Consider the following 16,373-nt stretch of genomic DNA (forward strand, 5'->3'; position numbering starts at 1 on the left):
TGCCCGAAAGGTGGACTGATACACCGCACCAAACAACATGAAAAAAGGAAAGAAGGTACCAGCCCTTCGCTTTGCAAGCTGGAACGTCAGAACTATGTGTCCTGGCCTGTCGGAAGACCTTACACAAATCAACGATTCTCGGAAGACCGCCATCATTAACAACGAGCTCAGTAGATTCAATGTGGACATTGCAGCACTTCAGGAGACTCGCCTCCCTGCGAGTGGCTCTCTAGCAGAGCAAGACTACACCTTCTTCTGGCAGGGCAGGGATCCTGAAGAACCAAGACAGCATGGAGTGGGCTTCGCCATCAGAAACTCCTTGCTCAGCATGTTAGAGCCTCCCTCAAATGGCTCGGAACGCATACTGTCCATCCGACTGCTCACCACCTCTGGTCCAGTACACCTACTCAGCATCTATGCTCCAACACTCTGCTCCGCACCTGAAGCTAAAGACCAGTTCTATGAACAACTCCATAACATCATTAGCAGCATCCCCAACACCGAACACCTATTCCTGCTGGGGGACTTTAATGCCAGGGTTGGGGCCGACCATGACTCATGGCCCTCCTGCCTTGGGCGCTATGGCGTTGGAAGGATGAATGAGAACGGGCAGAGACTGCTTGAGTTGTGTACCTATCATAACCTCTGCATCACCAACTCGTTCTTTCACACTAAACCCTGTCACCAGGTTTCATGGAGGCACCCAAGATCACGTCGTTGGCACCAGCTAGACCTCATTGTCACAAGGCGAGCCGCCTTAAACAGTGTTCAAATCACACGCAGCTTCCACAGTGCGGACTGCGACACCGACCACTCCCTGGTGTGCAGCAAGGTTAGACTCAGACCAAAGAAGTTGCATCATTCCAAGCAGAAGGGCCACCCGCGCATCAACACGAGCAGAATTTCTCACCCACAGCTGTTACAAAAATTTCTAAATTCACTTGTAACAGCCCTTCAAAACACTCCCACAGGGGATGCTGAGACCAAGTGGGCCCACATCAGAGACGCCATCTATGAGTCAGCTTTGACCACCTACGGCAAAAGTGCGAAGAGAAATGCAGACTGGTTTATAGAACATAGAACATAGAACATACAGCACAGAACAGGCCCTTCGGCCCACAATGTTGTGCCGATCCTTTGTCCTCTGTCAAGGACAATTTAATCTATACCCCATCATTCTCCTTTATCCATATACCTATCCAAAAGCCTTTTGAAAGTCCCTAAAGTTTCTGACTCAACAACTTCCCCGGGCAAGGCATTCCATGCCTCGACCACTCTCTGGGTAAAGAACCTTCCCCTGACATCCCCCTTATATCTCTCACCCTTCACCTTAAATTTATGACCCCTTGTAACGCTTTGCTCCACCCGGGGAAAAAGTTTCTGACTGTCTACCCTATCTATTCCCCTGATCATCTTATAAACCTCTATCATGTCACCCCTCATCCTTCTCCTTTCTAATGAGAAGAGGCCTAGAATGTTCAGCCTTTCCTCGTAAGACTTATTCTCCATTCCAGGCAACATCCTGGTAAATCTCCTCTGCACCCTCTCCAAGGCTTCCACATCCTTCCTAAAATGAGGCGACCAGAACTGCACACAGTACTCCAAATGAGGCCTTACCAAGGTCCTGTACAGCTGCATCATCACCTCACGGCTCTTAAATTCAATCCCTCTGCTAATGAACGCTAACACCCCATATGCCTTCTTCACAGCCCTATCCACTTGAGTTGCAACTTTCAATGATCTATGCACATAGACCCCAAGGTCTCTCTGCTCCTCCACATGCCCAAGAACCCTACCGTTAACCCAGTATTTTGCATTCATGTTTGTCCTTCCAAAATGGACGACCTCACACTTTTCAGGGTTAAACTCCATCTGCCACTTTTCAGCCCAACACTGCAACCTATCCAAGTCCCTTTGCAGACGACAATAGCCCTCCTCGGTATCCACAACTCCACCAACCTTTGTATCATCTGCAAATTTACTGACCCACCCTTCGACTTCCTCATCCAAGTCGTTAATAAAAATCACAAACAGGAGAGGACCCAGAACTGATCCCTGCGGCACGCCACTGGTAACTGGGCTCCAGGCTGAGTATTTACCATCTAAGACCACTCTCTGCCTTCTATCAGTTAGCCAATTCTTAATCCAACTGGCCACATTCCCCACTATCCCATGCCTCCTGACTTTCTCCATAAGTCTACCATGGGGGACCTTATCAAATGCCTTACTAAAATCCATGTACACCACATCCACTGGTTTACCCTCATCCACTTGCTTGGTCACCTGCTCAAAGAATTCAATCAGGCTTGTGAGGCAAGACCTACCCCTCACAAAACCGTGCTGACTGTCCCGAATCAAGCAGTGTCTTTCCAGATGCTCAGAAATCCTATCCCTCAGCACCTTTTCCATCAACTTGCCTACCACCGAAGTAAGACTAACTGGCCTGTAATTCCCAGGGTTGTTCCTATTCCCTTTCTTGAACAGGGGCACAACATTTGCCACCCTCCAATCACCTGGTACCACCCCCGTCAGCAGAGAAGATGAAAAGATCATTGCCAGCGGCTCTGCAATTTCATCCCTTGCTTCCCATAACATCCTTGGATATACCCCGTCAGGCCCGGGAGACTTGTCTATCTTCAAGTTATTCAAAAACCCCAACACATCTTCCCTCCTAACGAGCACTTCCTCGAGCTTACCAGTCTGCTTCCCACCGTCCTCTTCAGTAATACACCCCTTCTCATTCGTAAATACCGAAGAGAAGTACTCATTCAAAACCTCACTTATCTCTTCCGGCTCAACACACAGTCTCCCGCTATTGTCCTTGACCGGACCTACGGTCCCCCTAGTCATCCTCATATTTCTGACATACGCGTAAAAGGCCTTGGGGTTTTCTTTTATCCTACCCGCCAAGCATTTTTCATGCCCTCTCTTAGCTCTCCTAATCCCTTTCTTCAGATCCTTCCTGGCCATCTTGTATCCCTCCAGAGCTATGCCTGTGCCCTTTTTCCTCAACTTTATATACGCATCCTTCTTCTTCCTAACAAGACTCTCAACCTCTCTTGTCAACCACGGTTCCCTCACATGACCATCCCTTCCCTGTCTGACAGGGACATGCTTATCAATGGCCCCTACTATCTGCTCCTTGAAAAAGTTCCACATTTCGACCGTGCCCTTCCCTGCCAGCATATGCTCCCAACTTATGCTCCTCAGTTCCTGCCTGACAGCATCATATCTACCCTTCCCCCAATTGTAAACCTTGCCCTGTTGCACATACCTATCCCTCTCCATTACCACAGTGAATGCTACAGAATTGTGATCACTATCTCCAAAGTGCTCGCCCACCAACAGCTCTATCACTTGCCCTGGTTCATTACCTAGTACCAAATCCAATATTGCCTCCCCTCTGGTCGGGCAGTCTACATACTGAGTCAGAAAAGCTTCCTGGACATACTGCACAAACACTACCCCATCCAAACTATTCGATCTAAAGAGTTGCCAATCAATATTTGGGAAGTTGAAATCCCCCATAATTACTACCCTGTGACTTCTGCTCCTTTCCAAAATCTGTTTCCCAATCTGCTCTTCCACCTCCCTGCTGCTATTGGGGGGCCTATAGAAAACTCCCATCAAGGTGACTGCTCCTTTCCTGTTCCTGACCTCAACCCACAGTGCCTCAGTCGGCAGATCCTCCTCGAAAATTCTTTCAGCAGTTGTTACACTATTTCTAACTAACAATGCCACCCCCCCACCTCTTTTACCACCATTCCTAATCTTATGAAAACATCTATAACCAGGTACCTCCAAAAACCATTCCTCCCCCTCACCTATCCACGTTTCAGTGATGGCCACAACATCGTAGTCCCAAGTGCCCATCCACGCCTTCAATTCACTCACCTTATTCCTGATGCTTCTTGCGTTGAAGTATACGCACTTTAACCCTTCTCCGTGCCCATCTGTCCTCTGCGACAGTGCTACCTTCCCCAATACCTCACTACACTCTTTGTCTTTCTGAGTGGACCCACTGGTCCCTGGATTACAAGTCCGGTTCCCATCCCCCTCCCAAACTAGTTTAAACCCTCCCGAACAGTACTAGCAAACCTCCCTCCCAGGATATTGGTGCCCCTCTGGTTCAGATGCAGCCCGTCCTGTTTGAACAGGTCCCATCTTCCCCAGAATGCAGTCCAATTATCCAAGAACTGGAAGCCCTCCCTCCTACACCATTCCTGCAGCCACGTGTTCAGCTGTGCTCTCTCCCTATTCCTAGCCTCACTATCACGTGGCGCCGGCAACAAACCAGAGATAACAACTCTGTCCGTCCGAGCTTTCAGCTTCCAGCCTAACTCCCTAAACTCACTTCTAACATCTGTGCCACCCTTCCTTCCTACGTCGTTGGTGCCAATGTGCACCACGACCTCTGGCTGCTCCCCCTCCCCTTTAAGGATCCTGAAGACGCGATCACAAACATCACGGACCCTGGCACCAGGGAGGCAACAAACCATCCGTGCGTCTCGCCTGCGCCCACAGAACCGCCTGTCCGTACTCCTCACCATCGAGTCCCCGATGACTAGTGCTCTCCCATTCTCCCTCCTTCCCTTCTGAGCCACAGTGCAGGACCCCGTGCCAGAGGCCCGGTCACTGCAGCCTGCCCCCGATAGGCCGTCCCCCCCAACAGTATCTAAAACTGTATACTTGTTGTTGAGGGGAACGACCACAGGAGATCCCTGCACTGACCTCTTCCCACCTCTAACTGTTACCCAGCTGCCTTTGATTTGTGGAGTAACGACCTCCGTGTAGCTTCTATCTATCAACCCCTCAGCTTCCCGAATGATCCTCAGTTCATCCAGCTCCAGCTCCAATTCCCTAACACGGTCTGATAGGAGCTGGAGACGGATGCACTTCCAGCAGGTGAAGTCGGCAGGGCCACCGGAGGTTTCCCTCACCTCGAACATTCTGCAGGAGGAGCAATACACTACACTGGCTGCCATTTCTTTTATTCAATTACCCCTTAGTTAAGTACAACTATAGATATTAACAAAAACAGTAAATAGCTTACCTGCTCAGTCCTTTTTGGTTACAGGAGGAGGGTAAAAAGGGTCTTATTATTAGGTTAGAGGAGGAGGATGGGTGGGAGACACTACATGTGTAGTGGCTCGGGTTTACTCAGCTCCGCACCTTTAAGGAAAATACCTACCCAGGAGTCCTCGCTGCCGACCAGCTTCCGGTTCCTCCGGTGCCAAAAGAAACTCAAAGACAAGGAAAACAGTAAGTAAAACAGTAAGTACTTACTTTTAAAACACAGCTCCTGATGCCTTCACTCACCCACCGAAGAGTCGCTACCTTCTCCTGCTGCTCCGCCGGGAAATGAGGCCGAGTCCACGGAGCTCCGCACCTTTAAGGAAAATACCTACCCAGGAGTCCTCGCTGCCGACCAGCTTCCGGTTCCTCCGGTGCCAAAAGAAACTCAAAGACAAGGAAAACAGTAAGTAAAACAGTAAGTACTTACTTTTAAAACACAGCTCCTGATGCCTTCACTCACCCACCGAAGAGTCGCTACCTTCTCCTGCTGCTCCGCCGGGAAATGGTTTCAATCTCATAATGAAGAGCTGGAACCTGTCATAGCCGCTAAGCGCATTGCACTTTTGAACTACAAGAAAGCCCCCAGCGATTTAACATCCGCAGCACTTAAAGCAGCCAGAAGTACTGCACAAAGAACAGCTAGGCGTTGCGCAAACGACTACTGGCAACACCTATGCAGTCATATCCAGCTGGCCTCAGACACCGGAAACATCAGAGGAATGTATGATGGCATGAAGAGAGCTCTTGGGCCAACCATCAAGAAGATCACCCCCCTCAAATCTAAATCGGGGGACATAATCACTGACCAACGCAAACAGATGGACCGCTGGGTTGAGCACTACCTAGAACTGTACTCCAGGGAGAATGCTGTCACTGAGACTGCCCTCAATGCAGCCCAGCCTCTACCAGTCATGGATGAGCTGGACATACAGCCAACCAAATCGGAACTCAGTGATGCCATTGATTCCCTAGCCAGCGGAAAAGCCCCTGGGAAGGACAGCATTACCCCTGAAATAATCAAGAGTGCCAAGCCTGCTATACTCTCAGCACTACATGAACTGCTATGCCTGTGCTGGGACGAGGGAGCAGTACCCCAGGACATGCGCGATGCCAACATCATCACCCTCTATAAAAACAAAGGTGACCGCGGTGACTGCAACAACTACCGTGGAATCTCCCTGCTCAGCATAGTGGGGAAAGTCTTTGCTCGAGTCGCTCTGAACAGGCTCCAGAAGCTGGCCGAGCGCGTCCACCCTGAGGCACAGTGTGGCTTTCGTGCAGAGAGATCGACTATTGACATGCTGTTCTCCCTTCGTCAGATACAGGAGAAATGCCGTGAACAACAGATGCCCCTCTACATTGCTTTCATTGATCTCACCAAAGCCTTTGACCTCGTCAGCAGACGTGGTCTCTTCAGACTACTAGAAAAGATCGGATGTCCACCAAAGCTACTAAGTATCATCACCTCATTCCATGACAATATGAAAGGCACAATTCAACATGGTGGCTCCTCATCAGAGCCCTTTCCTATCCTGAGTGGTGTGAAACAGGGCTGTGTTCTCGCACCCACACTTTTTGGGATTTTCTTCTCCCTGCTGCTTTCACATGCGTTCAAATCCTCTGAAGAAGGAATTTTCCTCCACACAAGATCAGGGGGCAGGTTGTTCAACCTTGCCCGTCTAAGAGCGAAGTCCAAAGTACGGAAAGTCCTCATCAGAGAACTCCTCTTTGCTGACGATGCTGCTTTAACATCTCACACTGAAGAATGCCTGCAGAGTCTCATCGACAGGTTTGCGTCTGCCTGCAATGAATTTGGCCTAACCATCAGCCTCAAGAAAACGAACATCATGGGGCAGGATGTCAGAAATGCTCCATCCATCAATATTGGCGACCACGCTCTGGAAGTGGTTCAAGAGTTCACCTACCTAGGCTCAACTATCACCAGTAACCTGTCTCTAGATGCAGAAATCAACAAGCGCATGGGTAAGGCTTCCACTGCTATGTCCAGACTGGCCAAGAGAGTGTGGGAAAATGGCGCACTGACACGGAACACAAAAGTCCGAGTGTATCAGGCCTGTGTCCTCAGTACCTTGCTCTACGGCAGCGAGGCCTGGACAACGTATGCCAGCCAAGAGCGACGTCTCAATTCATTCCATCTTCGCTGCCTTCGGAGAATACTTGGCATCAGGTGGCAGGACTATATCTCCAACACAGAAGTCCTTGAAGCGGCCAACACCCCCAGCTTATACACACTACTGAGTCAGCGGCGCTTGAGATGGCTTGGCCATGTGAGCCGCATGGAAGATGGCAGGATCCCCAAAGACACATTGTACAGCGAGCTCGCCACTGGTATCAGACCCACCGGCCGTCCATGCCTCCGTTATAAAGACGTCTGCAAACGCGACATGAAATCGTGTGACATTGATCACAAGTCGTGGGAGTCAGTTGCCAGCATTCGCCAGAGCTGGCGGGCAGCCATAAAGACAGGGCTAAATTGTGGCGAGTCGAAGAGACTTAGTAGTTGGCAGGAAAAAAGACAGAGGCGCAAGGGGAGAGCCAACTGTGCAACAGCCCCAACAAACAAATTTCTCTGCAGCACCTGTGGAAGAGCCTGTCACTCCAGAATTGGCCTTTATAGCCACTCCAGGCGCTGCTTCACAAACCACTGACCACCTCCAGGCGCGTATCCATTGTCTCTCGAGATAAGGAGGCCCAAAAGAAGTATTCAGCAAAATTTTCCCCATCGTAAGAGGCTGTCAGTTAAAGTTGAAGCCCAGAGTTGCTGGGTCAAAATCCTGGAAATCCCTTCCGAACAGCACAGCAAATGTACCTACCCCACATGGACTGCAGCGATTCAAGAAGGCAGCTCACCACCGCCTTCTCGAGGGCAATGAGGGATGGGCAATAAATACTGGCTTAGCCAGTGATGTCCACATCCCAGGAACGAATAAAAAAGAACTGAAGGCAAATTATTTACCTGGTTAGGAAATTGGCTGAGCGGGGATAATGGGCAGCTACTCGAATTGGCAGGATCTGACTGTGGTGCCCCATAAGGATCGATGTTGAGGCCTCAACTATTCACTGTATTTTTAATGACTTAGATGATGATTGCAAGGATTCAGGTGGAAATTCCTGGGATTCAGATGGGCACAAAGCATCCCATGGCACTAACTGAAGGAGGACTTGGAATTCTTGTAACATCACGACCAAAAAATAGATTAAATGGTCATCTCATTTGCTGCTCTGGAATTGAAAGCTAGTCTCAGTAATGGTGCAATGAAACTATTGATTGTCATAAAAACTCAACTGGTTCACTCATGTCCTTTAGGGGATGAAATCTGGTGTCCTTACCCCGTCTCGCCGACAAGTGACTCCAAACACACAGCAATTTGGCTGACTCTTAACTGTCCTCCGAAATGGCCTAGCAAGCTAGTCTGTTGTCAAGAGCAATTAGGGATGGACAATAAATGCTGGCCTTGCCAGTAACATCCACATTACATAAAAGAATAAAAAAAAGAAACTGGGTGCTGTATTCATTAACTTAATAGCAGTGACTGTACTTCAATAGTAACTAATTGGTTACAAATGCTTTGGGACACGTTGAAAAGTAGGATGAGGTTCTATAAAAAAAAAATCATGTTTATTCTTTCTTCCTTCTGAATTAGATTTAAAAATCCTTTAATTTCGCCATCAGACATGGACATGCTCGAGTGCAAATGAACTCTGCTCCTCAGTCACTACTCTTTAACCAAAGTTACTGCTTAGAATATTTTTCACTCTAGTGTAAAATACGTCAACACCATCTCTTAAATGGAGCATCTTTGGGTAATTTAAGAGATATCAAATTTAACTATTTAGCAAAAGGTGTTTTGGCAACGATTTCTTTGTTAAGTTAGAAAACACAACCAGAATTAATTTTTTGCACAACCCATCTGCTACGCACCTCCTCGAATGGAGGCAATGGAACAAATTTGGCTCTTGTTGCAACAAAAGTCAGATAGGTTCCGTCAATAAAAAATCAAAGCTACAATATTGCAATTGTTATCCTAAAGGAACCTTTTGAGCAATGCAATGCTACAAGTGCAAAACGAACAGTAACTCCCAAGCATTGCTGTAGTTGATCAATTACCTTTGATTTTTCCTCATTCTCTCTATAGAGCTCCGCCATCTGCTCCTCCATTTCTTCAATGACATCTTTTAGTGTATCCACTTGATAGACGAGGTTAGATTTTTCATTGTCTAGTTGTGCATTGGAGACCATAGCTTTTTTATATTTTTCTTCTACTTCTGATAAGGAATCCTGCAATTTAAAGATAACCCATATTCTGGTGACAGGATCAATGATGCTGGAAGTAACTGTAAATATAGGGAGCATGCAGCAAGTATAAACCTGATCAGATAGTAATCGGGAGGATGAGAAAAAGTCAACATGATTACAGGATGTCAAATTGCACTAATTTTGTCACTGCGATCAACAAGTATCAATTAGTTCCCACAGTTACTCCTTCAGTTGATCTTTTATAAATTAGAAGTTCAATAATAAATACAAAAGGAACTACAGGAACGGAATTTTATTTTCCATTTTCTGTTAAAAGCATTTTTTAAAAAAAGACCAGACAAACAAACAGCCTGTAGCGCGTGCAAAAGTTTTACCATGTGCATTCCAAAGTCTTGGAGTCAGCCGAACTACATTTTCTGCATGTCTTGGTTACAATACTGGAAATAGCTCTGAAAACAATGCATGATTTGGGCTCATAGAAAATCTTCAAATTAAATCTGTTGTTTAGAAATTAGATTTCAATTTGTGTTTTGTTTTTACATATGTGCTACTGCAGGTCAACATAACAACCTCCCCTCAAACACCTGCTCTCTAGCTATCTATGAACACAACTTGATCCTTGTGAAATTTGGTAAGTACAGGTATTCATGGATCCAAATATTAGATTAAAGTTAACATGAGCTTTCAATCACTACATTTTGCAGAACATTCAACAAAAAATGTTAAATTTGTGAGCTACTCAATAATTATTTTTAGGAAAAGAAAAAAAGCTCTAATAGTTGTGAAGTCTCTAACATCCTTTAGTTGAATCTCTGGTGAGTAGGCTACGCCCAAATGCATCCCTGTTTGGACAAACAAGGAAATATTTACTTCTATAGAAACGACGAGTGGCTGAAAGCAAGCTTAACCAGCTAAGCGAAACAGCTCTTCTCCTGGTGGAAGTTACATTTCAGGAGTTTCTTAGCTGTTTCTTTTAACTCTTGACATTTTTGACCTCCATGTTTTATACTACTCTTGGTGGTGAGACCTAGCTTCCTAGCACCAGAGAGAGTATTTTCACTTGCCCAAGTACTTAATTAACATTCATGGTCTTGCCAAGTCTGGTGAAAGAATTTCCTTCTGCTATAACAGTGACAAATACAGGCAAGCAGAAAGCAAACAGAAGCAGGCACAAATTTGAAAAATTAGGTTACAAGACCATTAATAATGATAGCTTAGGCATAAGTAACAGTCTTTGACTAGTTAGGTTATACTCATGAGCAACATTAATACTCGGAACCTGTACTTAAATATAGGCAAAGGAAATGTTGTGACTTTGTTAAAAAAAATTGCTAATATTCTCACCATGCAGAAGCACAAGCCACACCTTAATGACATTTTTATACAACATTACTACACAAATAAAGAGCAATTATGTGAAAGATTATTGAAGTGAATATAGTCCCTTACATTTTCATGAAAGCCAATGGTTTTTTCTAAACTGGTACTGGATATGAAATTCTTAGAAGTTAAAAAGAAAAGCCTATTTTTCCCATCCAGAAACACTGAAGCATCATCTTGACTCTTGTCAAATATTCATGGGGCTCCACACTTCCAGCTTTTAGTCCGATAAATTTCCTTTAGTTTACCCCTTGGTTAGTTTTTTGCATGGCTTTTACCCTTTTTGACATTTTAGTATCCAATGATTAAAATTCTGATTTTTCCAATTGCTTGATCTGTATTTGAACTACAAAAGCAGCTTTTTGGCTTTCCAAAAACATGCACTTTCTCCTCACACCGTGCATTCTGATTATTCAAGAGTCCCAGAAAAATACTTTGGTCCTTTAACAAAAGGCATCTTTATATTTATAGTACATAAAGAATGAATTATGATGAAAAGCAGTTTAAAAAAATGAGCAAGATCATTTTTGACCCCAAATGCCATAAAATTTTAAACTTTACCCATCCCACCCACTCCCCGACATTTCCCAATTTTTACCCATTTCTGATAAGTTCAAAAGAGATTCTCAAAGGTTTCCGAACACTGAAAATGTAGAGCTCCCCATTGCTGGTTCTATGTTCATGTTCTAAACATACAGTAAATTACATGAAATAGTGAAGTGCTGGAATTCAAACCAAATCAAATCATTGGTCAGGTATAAAACAATTGTAATCATTTTCCAACTTTGTAGGCCACAGTTATGTTACTTAAATCGCAACTGTTCTGCAGCTAGTTGCTTTGAGACAATAACGTTATTTATCAAACTCTGATACTACAGAATAACATGAATTGCAGTGAGAGTTACATTCAGATAAAAGCACATGCCATACGAATCGAAAATATCTAGGACTCAGCCAAAACAAAAGTTAGTCAAATGCTACACAGGGACTCTGCTCTAGCATGTTAAAGGAGTGCAGCTCAAATTCCCAAAGTGACAGCTACAGGAAATAGAAAAAAAACATGCTGGGGGACATGGTCCTGATACCTTAAGTTCTTTTAATCCCTGCATGTATCTCCCCTCTACATCTTGTATCTGGTCCTTAAGCTCATAGATATCCTGTTGGACACATGGAATGAACCATTGGATAAATGGGAGGGGGAAGGGAACAAAAAACATCAAGCTGAAATTCTGCAGAGTTATATTGTTGGTGCATACAATGCTACAAGAATTCCGTCAATAGTAGTATTTAAATTAAGTTAAAACAGTTCATCAGCTCTACATAAGTATATAGTTTGATAAACCTTACCCGCAATTCACTGAGTGAAACATCTGGATCCAGCATGCTACTTGTATCCCCGCTCCCACGTCGCGAGGAAGATCCCCCAAGTGATGCCAGTGTCGCTGCTGACAACCCTGCAACTGCATTTCGAGAAGCAGGCTGGTAGGTGGAAGAGACAGATTGTGGTAATTACCATGGAAACAAGGAAGAGTGAATTTCAGGACACACAACTCTGTTTTGACTACATGACAACCAGAATAAGCATTAAATATTCTCAAGTTGGGTTTAAATGGAGTATGATCCGGTACATGTTTCAGGAAAAGAATGTAAAAATTGTTGATTTTTCAGGCAAGTTGTTAATTCTTAGTTGAAAATTGTATGATTTTGAATGACGTAAATTACTTTCTCATTGTCTCAGACATCATTCACCATCTGAAACATCCTTTAAATGCTCTACTGTATTTTTGTCCTGTGCCACCATACGGATAGAACGCTTTTGAGCAAACTGGTTTATTGTGATCCAAGATAGTCACATTGAGTGTTATTATAATCCTTGAGGTATAGTGGGCCCTTATGTATCCATATTAACACAGGAGTCACTCCCTCCAAACCCCCACCTCAACCCACCTCCAAGAGGATGAGGGAAGGTGATGGAAAATCAAAAGTCCCCAAATCATCTTCCACCAGCTATATCTGGGTATGGTAGGATAGTGGTTATGCCACTGTGATTCACTAAGTAGCACTCATACTCTGAATAAGGAGGATGATTCAAGCCACAAGCTTGAGACTCGAGCACAGAATCTAGGGTGACACTCCACTTCAGTACCGAGGGACTGCTGCATTGCTTGGGGTGCTACCTTGTGAATGTGAGTCCTCTCAGATGGACGTAAATGACTCCACGGCACTATTCCAAACAGCAATGGACTTCTCCTGGTGCCCTATCTAATATTCATCACTCAGGCAACATCACTAAAACAAATTATCTGGTAATTCTATTTTTACTGTATGTGGGATCTTGCTGTGTGCAAATTGGCTACTGCATTTCATACATGAAAACAGATCAAAAGTACTTCAAGGATTATAAAGCACCTTGGTCCTGAGGTCATGAAAGAGGCTATATAAATGCGTCTTTTTCTTTTGGACAAGTCATTCAGAGGCCAAGACTAATAACCCAGGGAACATGAACAATTTTAATTTAGTTTAAACAATCTGGAAATAAAGAGGTAGTATCAGTAAAATTGATAATTAATCATCAGATTGTCGTAAAACCCCAAGTGGTTCAATAATGTCCTTTAGGGAAGGAAACCTGCCAATATAGCCTCTATGCAACTCCAGCCCCACACCAATGTGGTTGACTCTGAACTGCTCTCTGAAGTGGCCTAACAAGCCACTCAATTGTATCAAACTGCTAGGAGGGGCAATTAATGCTGGCCTTGCTAGGGTCATCCAGAGAATAGGTTTTTCATAAAAACAAACAAATAAATGGTCCTCATGAACTTTCCTATTTTCAACGGAGGCTTTCCTTCTTAGTGTGTACCTACCTCACATGGATTGCAGCGGTTCAAGAAGGCAGCTCACCACCACCTTCTCAAGGGCAATTAGAGATGGACAATAAATGCTGGCCTAGCCAGCAACGCTCACAACCCATGAATGAATTTAAAAAAAAAGCTAAGTCCAGAGTCCTGCTCGTTTCTTGGCCAAATCCCACCAATATGCTGCCAACTCCAATTTCTGGGAAAATTCCAGTGACGACAAAGTACAAATTATGGGGTACTGGCTAATCGAGGCTCATTGTGATGTCCTTCATTTCTTCAGTTAACTAACAAATTCCAAAATTTCACTTCTTAAAAAGTTCCTACGTTGATAATTAGAAATAATATTTCAGTTCATTGAGAACAATTCTGAACTGATGCTTCATCCATTCAGACTTCTTAGGTAGAGTTATAATTTTATCTACGGGCATTAAGCTAAAACATACAAGCTAATTAAGAAAGCCACATAGCTTGTTCTTTTGTACAAAACAGCATGAAATTAAACCCTTAATCATGCGAACTAAGACAAGCATTTGATTTGGACGTTATCCAGCGAAACAGAAAATCGCATTGAAGCGAGTTAAGAACCATGCAAAAACAACTTGGATGAAGGACATTCCCTATTCACATGCTTTGAAAAACATCAACATTTTTCAATTTTGACAGGAATTATATATCTTTACTAAAAATATCAACTACCACTAATTTTATTGGTGCTCGATCATTTTCTTTGGCTATGGTTTGGTGGGATGTTTAACAAAGTTTATTTCTCAAATTTAACTCACGTTAATGTATTTTCAATTACTGTTTACTGGAACAGAGGTTGGGGTGGAGGGATGTAAAAATTTCAAAATTATGGTAGGTTTTCAGGGCGTAAATAGAGAAAGATCATTTCCACTGATTGGCGAATGGATAACTAAGGGTCACAGAATCACAGACATTGGGCAGAGACTATAACATAATTTGAAGGGAACAGGGTAAATATTTGTAAAGGGCGAACACAAAAGCATTCAGGCAAAGGGCAGGGCAATGAGATGACAATGAACAGCTACAGTTAAAGAGCTGACCCAGCACAAGCATAATGGATTGAATGGGCCCCATATGAAAGATATAGTTGAGAAAGACTGCTGTCCTACCTGAAAGAAAATAAATGCTAAACACAGATTCAAATAAATTGGATTTTTAATTTAAAAAAATAAATAAAAGCTGGATAATGCTCGCAAAGCTGTATCTATTGCCCATTGGAAGTTGCCCTAAGGTAGTGGTGGGCCACCTTCTTGAGTAGCAATTTTTATTGTAATTGAGATCTTGTCAGGCCACTTCAGAGGGAATGAACAATAAACCCATATCGTGTGGATTTGAATTACATATAGGCAAGAGCATGTTGGATGGTACGTTACCTTTCCTGAAGGCTTTCTATGATGTTCTGATGCCTTGTGCAGCAAATTTCTATATCCCACTTCTGGGACTTGAGCACATAATCTAGTGGATGCCTTGTTATCTTTAGACTTAACTATACCAACGCACTCCCTACTGGCCTCCCACATTCTGCTCTCCGTGGACTTGAGGTCATCCAAAACTCTGCTGCCCGTGTCCTTTACTTGCACCAAGTCCCATTCACCCATCACCCCAGTGCTTGCTGACCTACAACTGGCTCCTGGTCAAGCTAGGCCTTGATTTTAAATTTTCATTGTTTTCAAATTCTTCCATGACCTCATCCCTCACTATCTCAAATCTTCTCCAGCCCCACAACCCTCCAAGATATATGCTCATCTAATCCTGGCCTCTGGAGTATTGCAATTTTAATTGCTTCACCATTGGTGGCGTGCCTTCAGCTGACTGGACCCGAAGCTTTGGAATTCCATCTCTAAACCTCTCCTCCTTTAAGATGCTCCTTAAAACTTGCCTCTTTGACCAAGCTTTCAGTCATTTGCCCTAATATTGACTTAAGTGGCTTGCTGTCAGATTTTGCTTTATTATGCTCCTGTGAAGCTCCTTTGGACGTTTTATTACATTAAAGATGCTACATAAATACAATTTGTTGTTGTAATACTGAGGGTGCAAGGTACTGTCCGAGGCACTCTCTTTTGGATGTGACGTTAAACTGTGCTCTTAGATGGATGTAAAAGATGCTATGGCAGTATTTTTAAAAAAGAGCAGGGGACTTCTCTTTGTGTCTTGGCCAACATTTATCCCTCCACCAACAACCAAAACATATGATTTGGTAATTAATTTCATGGCTTTATGTGTGACCTAGCCACGCCCAAATTTGTATGGTATCAAAACCCAAGCTGAAATCTGAACATACATCCTCAGAAATTCTACCAACAAGGTCTGTTCTTATAGAACTCTAATAAACTTATTAGGCAAGCCATTTCTCTTAGATCCATGTTGCCTCTTCATTACTAAACAACAGCTATCAGGTGTTTCACAATTCCCTCCTCTTTCAAGTTTCTAACACGGTCTTAGGTTCATTGAATGATTCTTTTAGCCAATCATTCCACTGCCCTTTTTTTTTTGAAGATTTTTGTTATAATTGCTTTACAAAGCTCAGGCCTTAAGCCTATGGAATTAATTTCCTCAAAATAGTTCTTCAAATATCCTTGTATAAAGTTTATCCAGGTCTTAGCTCTCCGTACTTCCCCCATTTCTTTTAGTACTTCCTCAGATCTTCCATTCACTACTTCCAAATACAAGTTGTGTACTAGGGAGACTGCCCAGAGGGATATCAAAATCAATACAAAACATTTTTACAATTATATTAGGAAAAAGAGCGTGGTCAGGAG

At 43.9% G+C, this 16,373-nt stretch overlaps 1 protein-coding gene across 5 annotated transcripts in view; it reads right to left on the minus strand.

Moving 5' to 3' along the window:
* The window catches only part of lrrfip2 (leucine rich repeat (in FLII) interacting protein 2), a 235,164-nt gene that overhangs the window by 27,670 nt on the left and 191,121 nt on the right, over positions 1-16,373 (minus strand). For 3 of the 5 annotated variants that reach the window (XM_068032281.1, XM_068032276.1, XM_068032278.1), the window contains 3 exons: positions 12,083-12,214; positions 11,821-11,892; positions 9,206-9,376 (listed from right to left, as the gene is read on the minus strand). In XM_068032281.1, the coding sequence (XP_067888382.1) occupies positions 9,206-9,376; positions 11,821-11,892; positions 12,083-12,214 (375 nt within the window). The remainder of the gene's footprint in view (positions 1-9,205; positions 9,377-11,820; positions 11,893-12,082; positions 12,215-16,373) is intronic. The other 2 variants (XM_068032279.1, XM_068032280.1) reach the window with 1 other exon arrangement.

The sequence above is a fragment of the Heterodontus francisci genome, chromosome 5 (genome assembly GCF_036365525.1).
Source record: "Heterodontus francisci isolate sHetFra1 chromosome 5, sHetFra1.hap1, whole genome shotgun sequence".
In the NCBI taxonomy this organism is placed as follows: Eukaryota; Metazoa; Chordata; class Chondrichthyes; order Heterodontiformes; family Heterodontidae; genus Heterodontus; species Heterodontus francisci.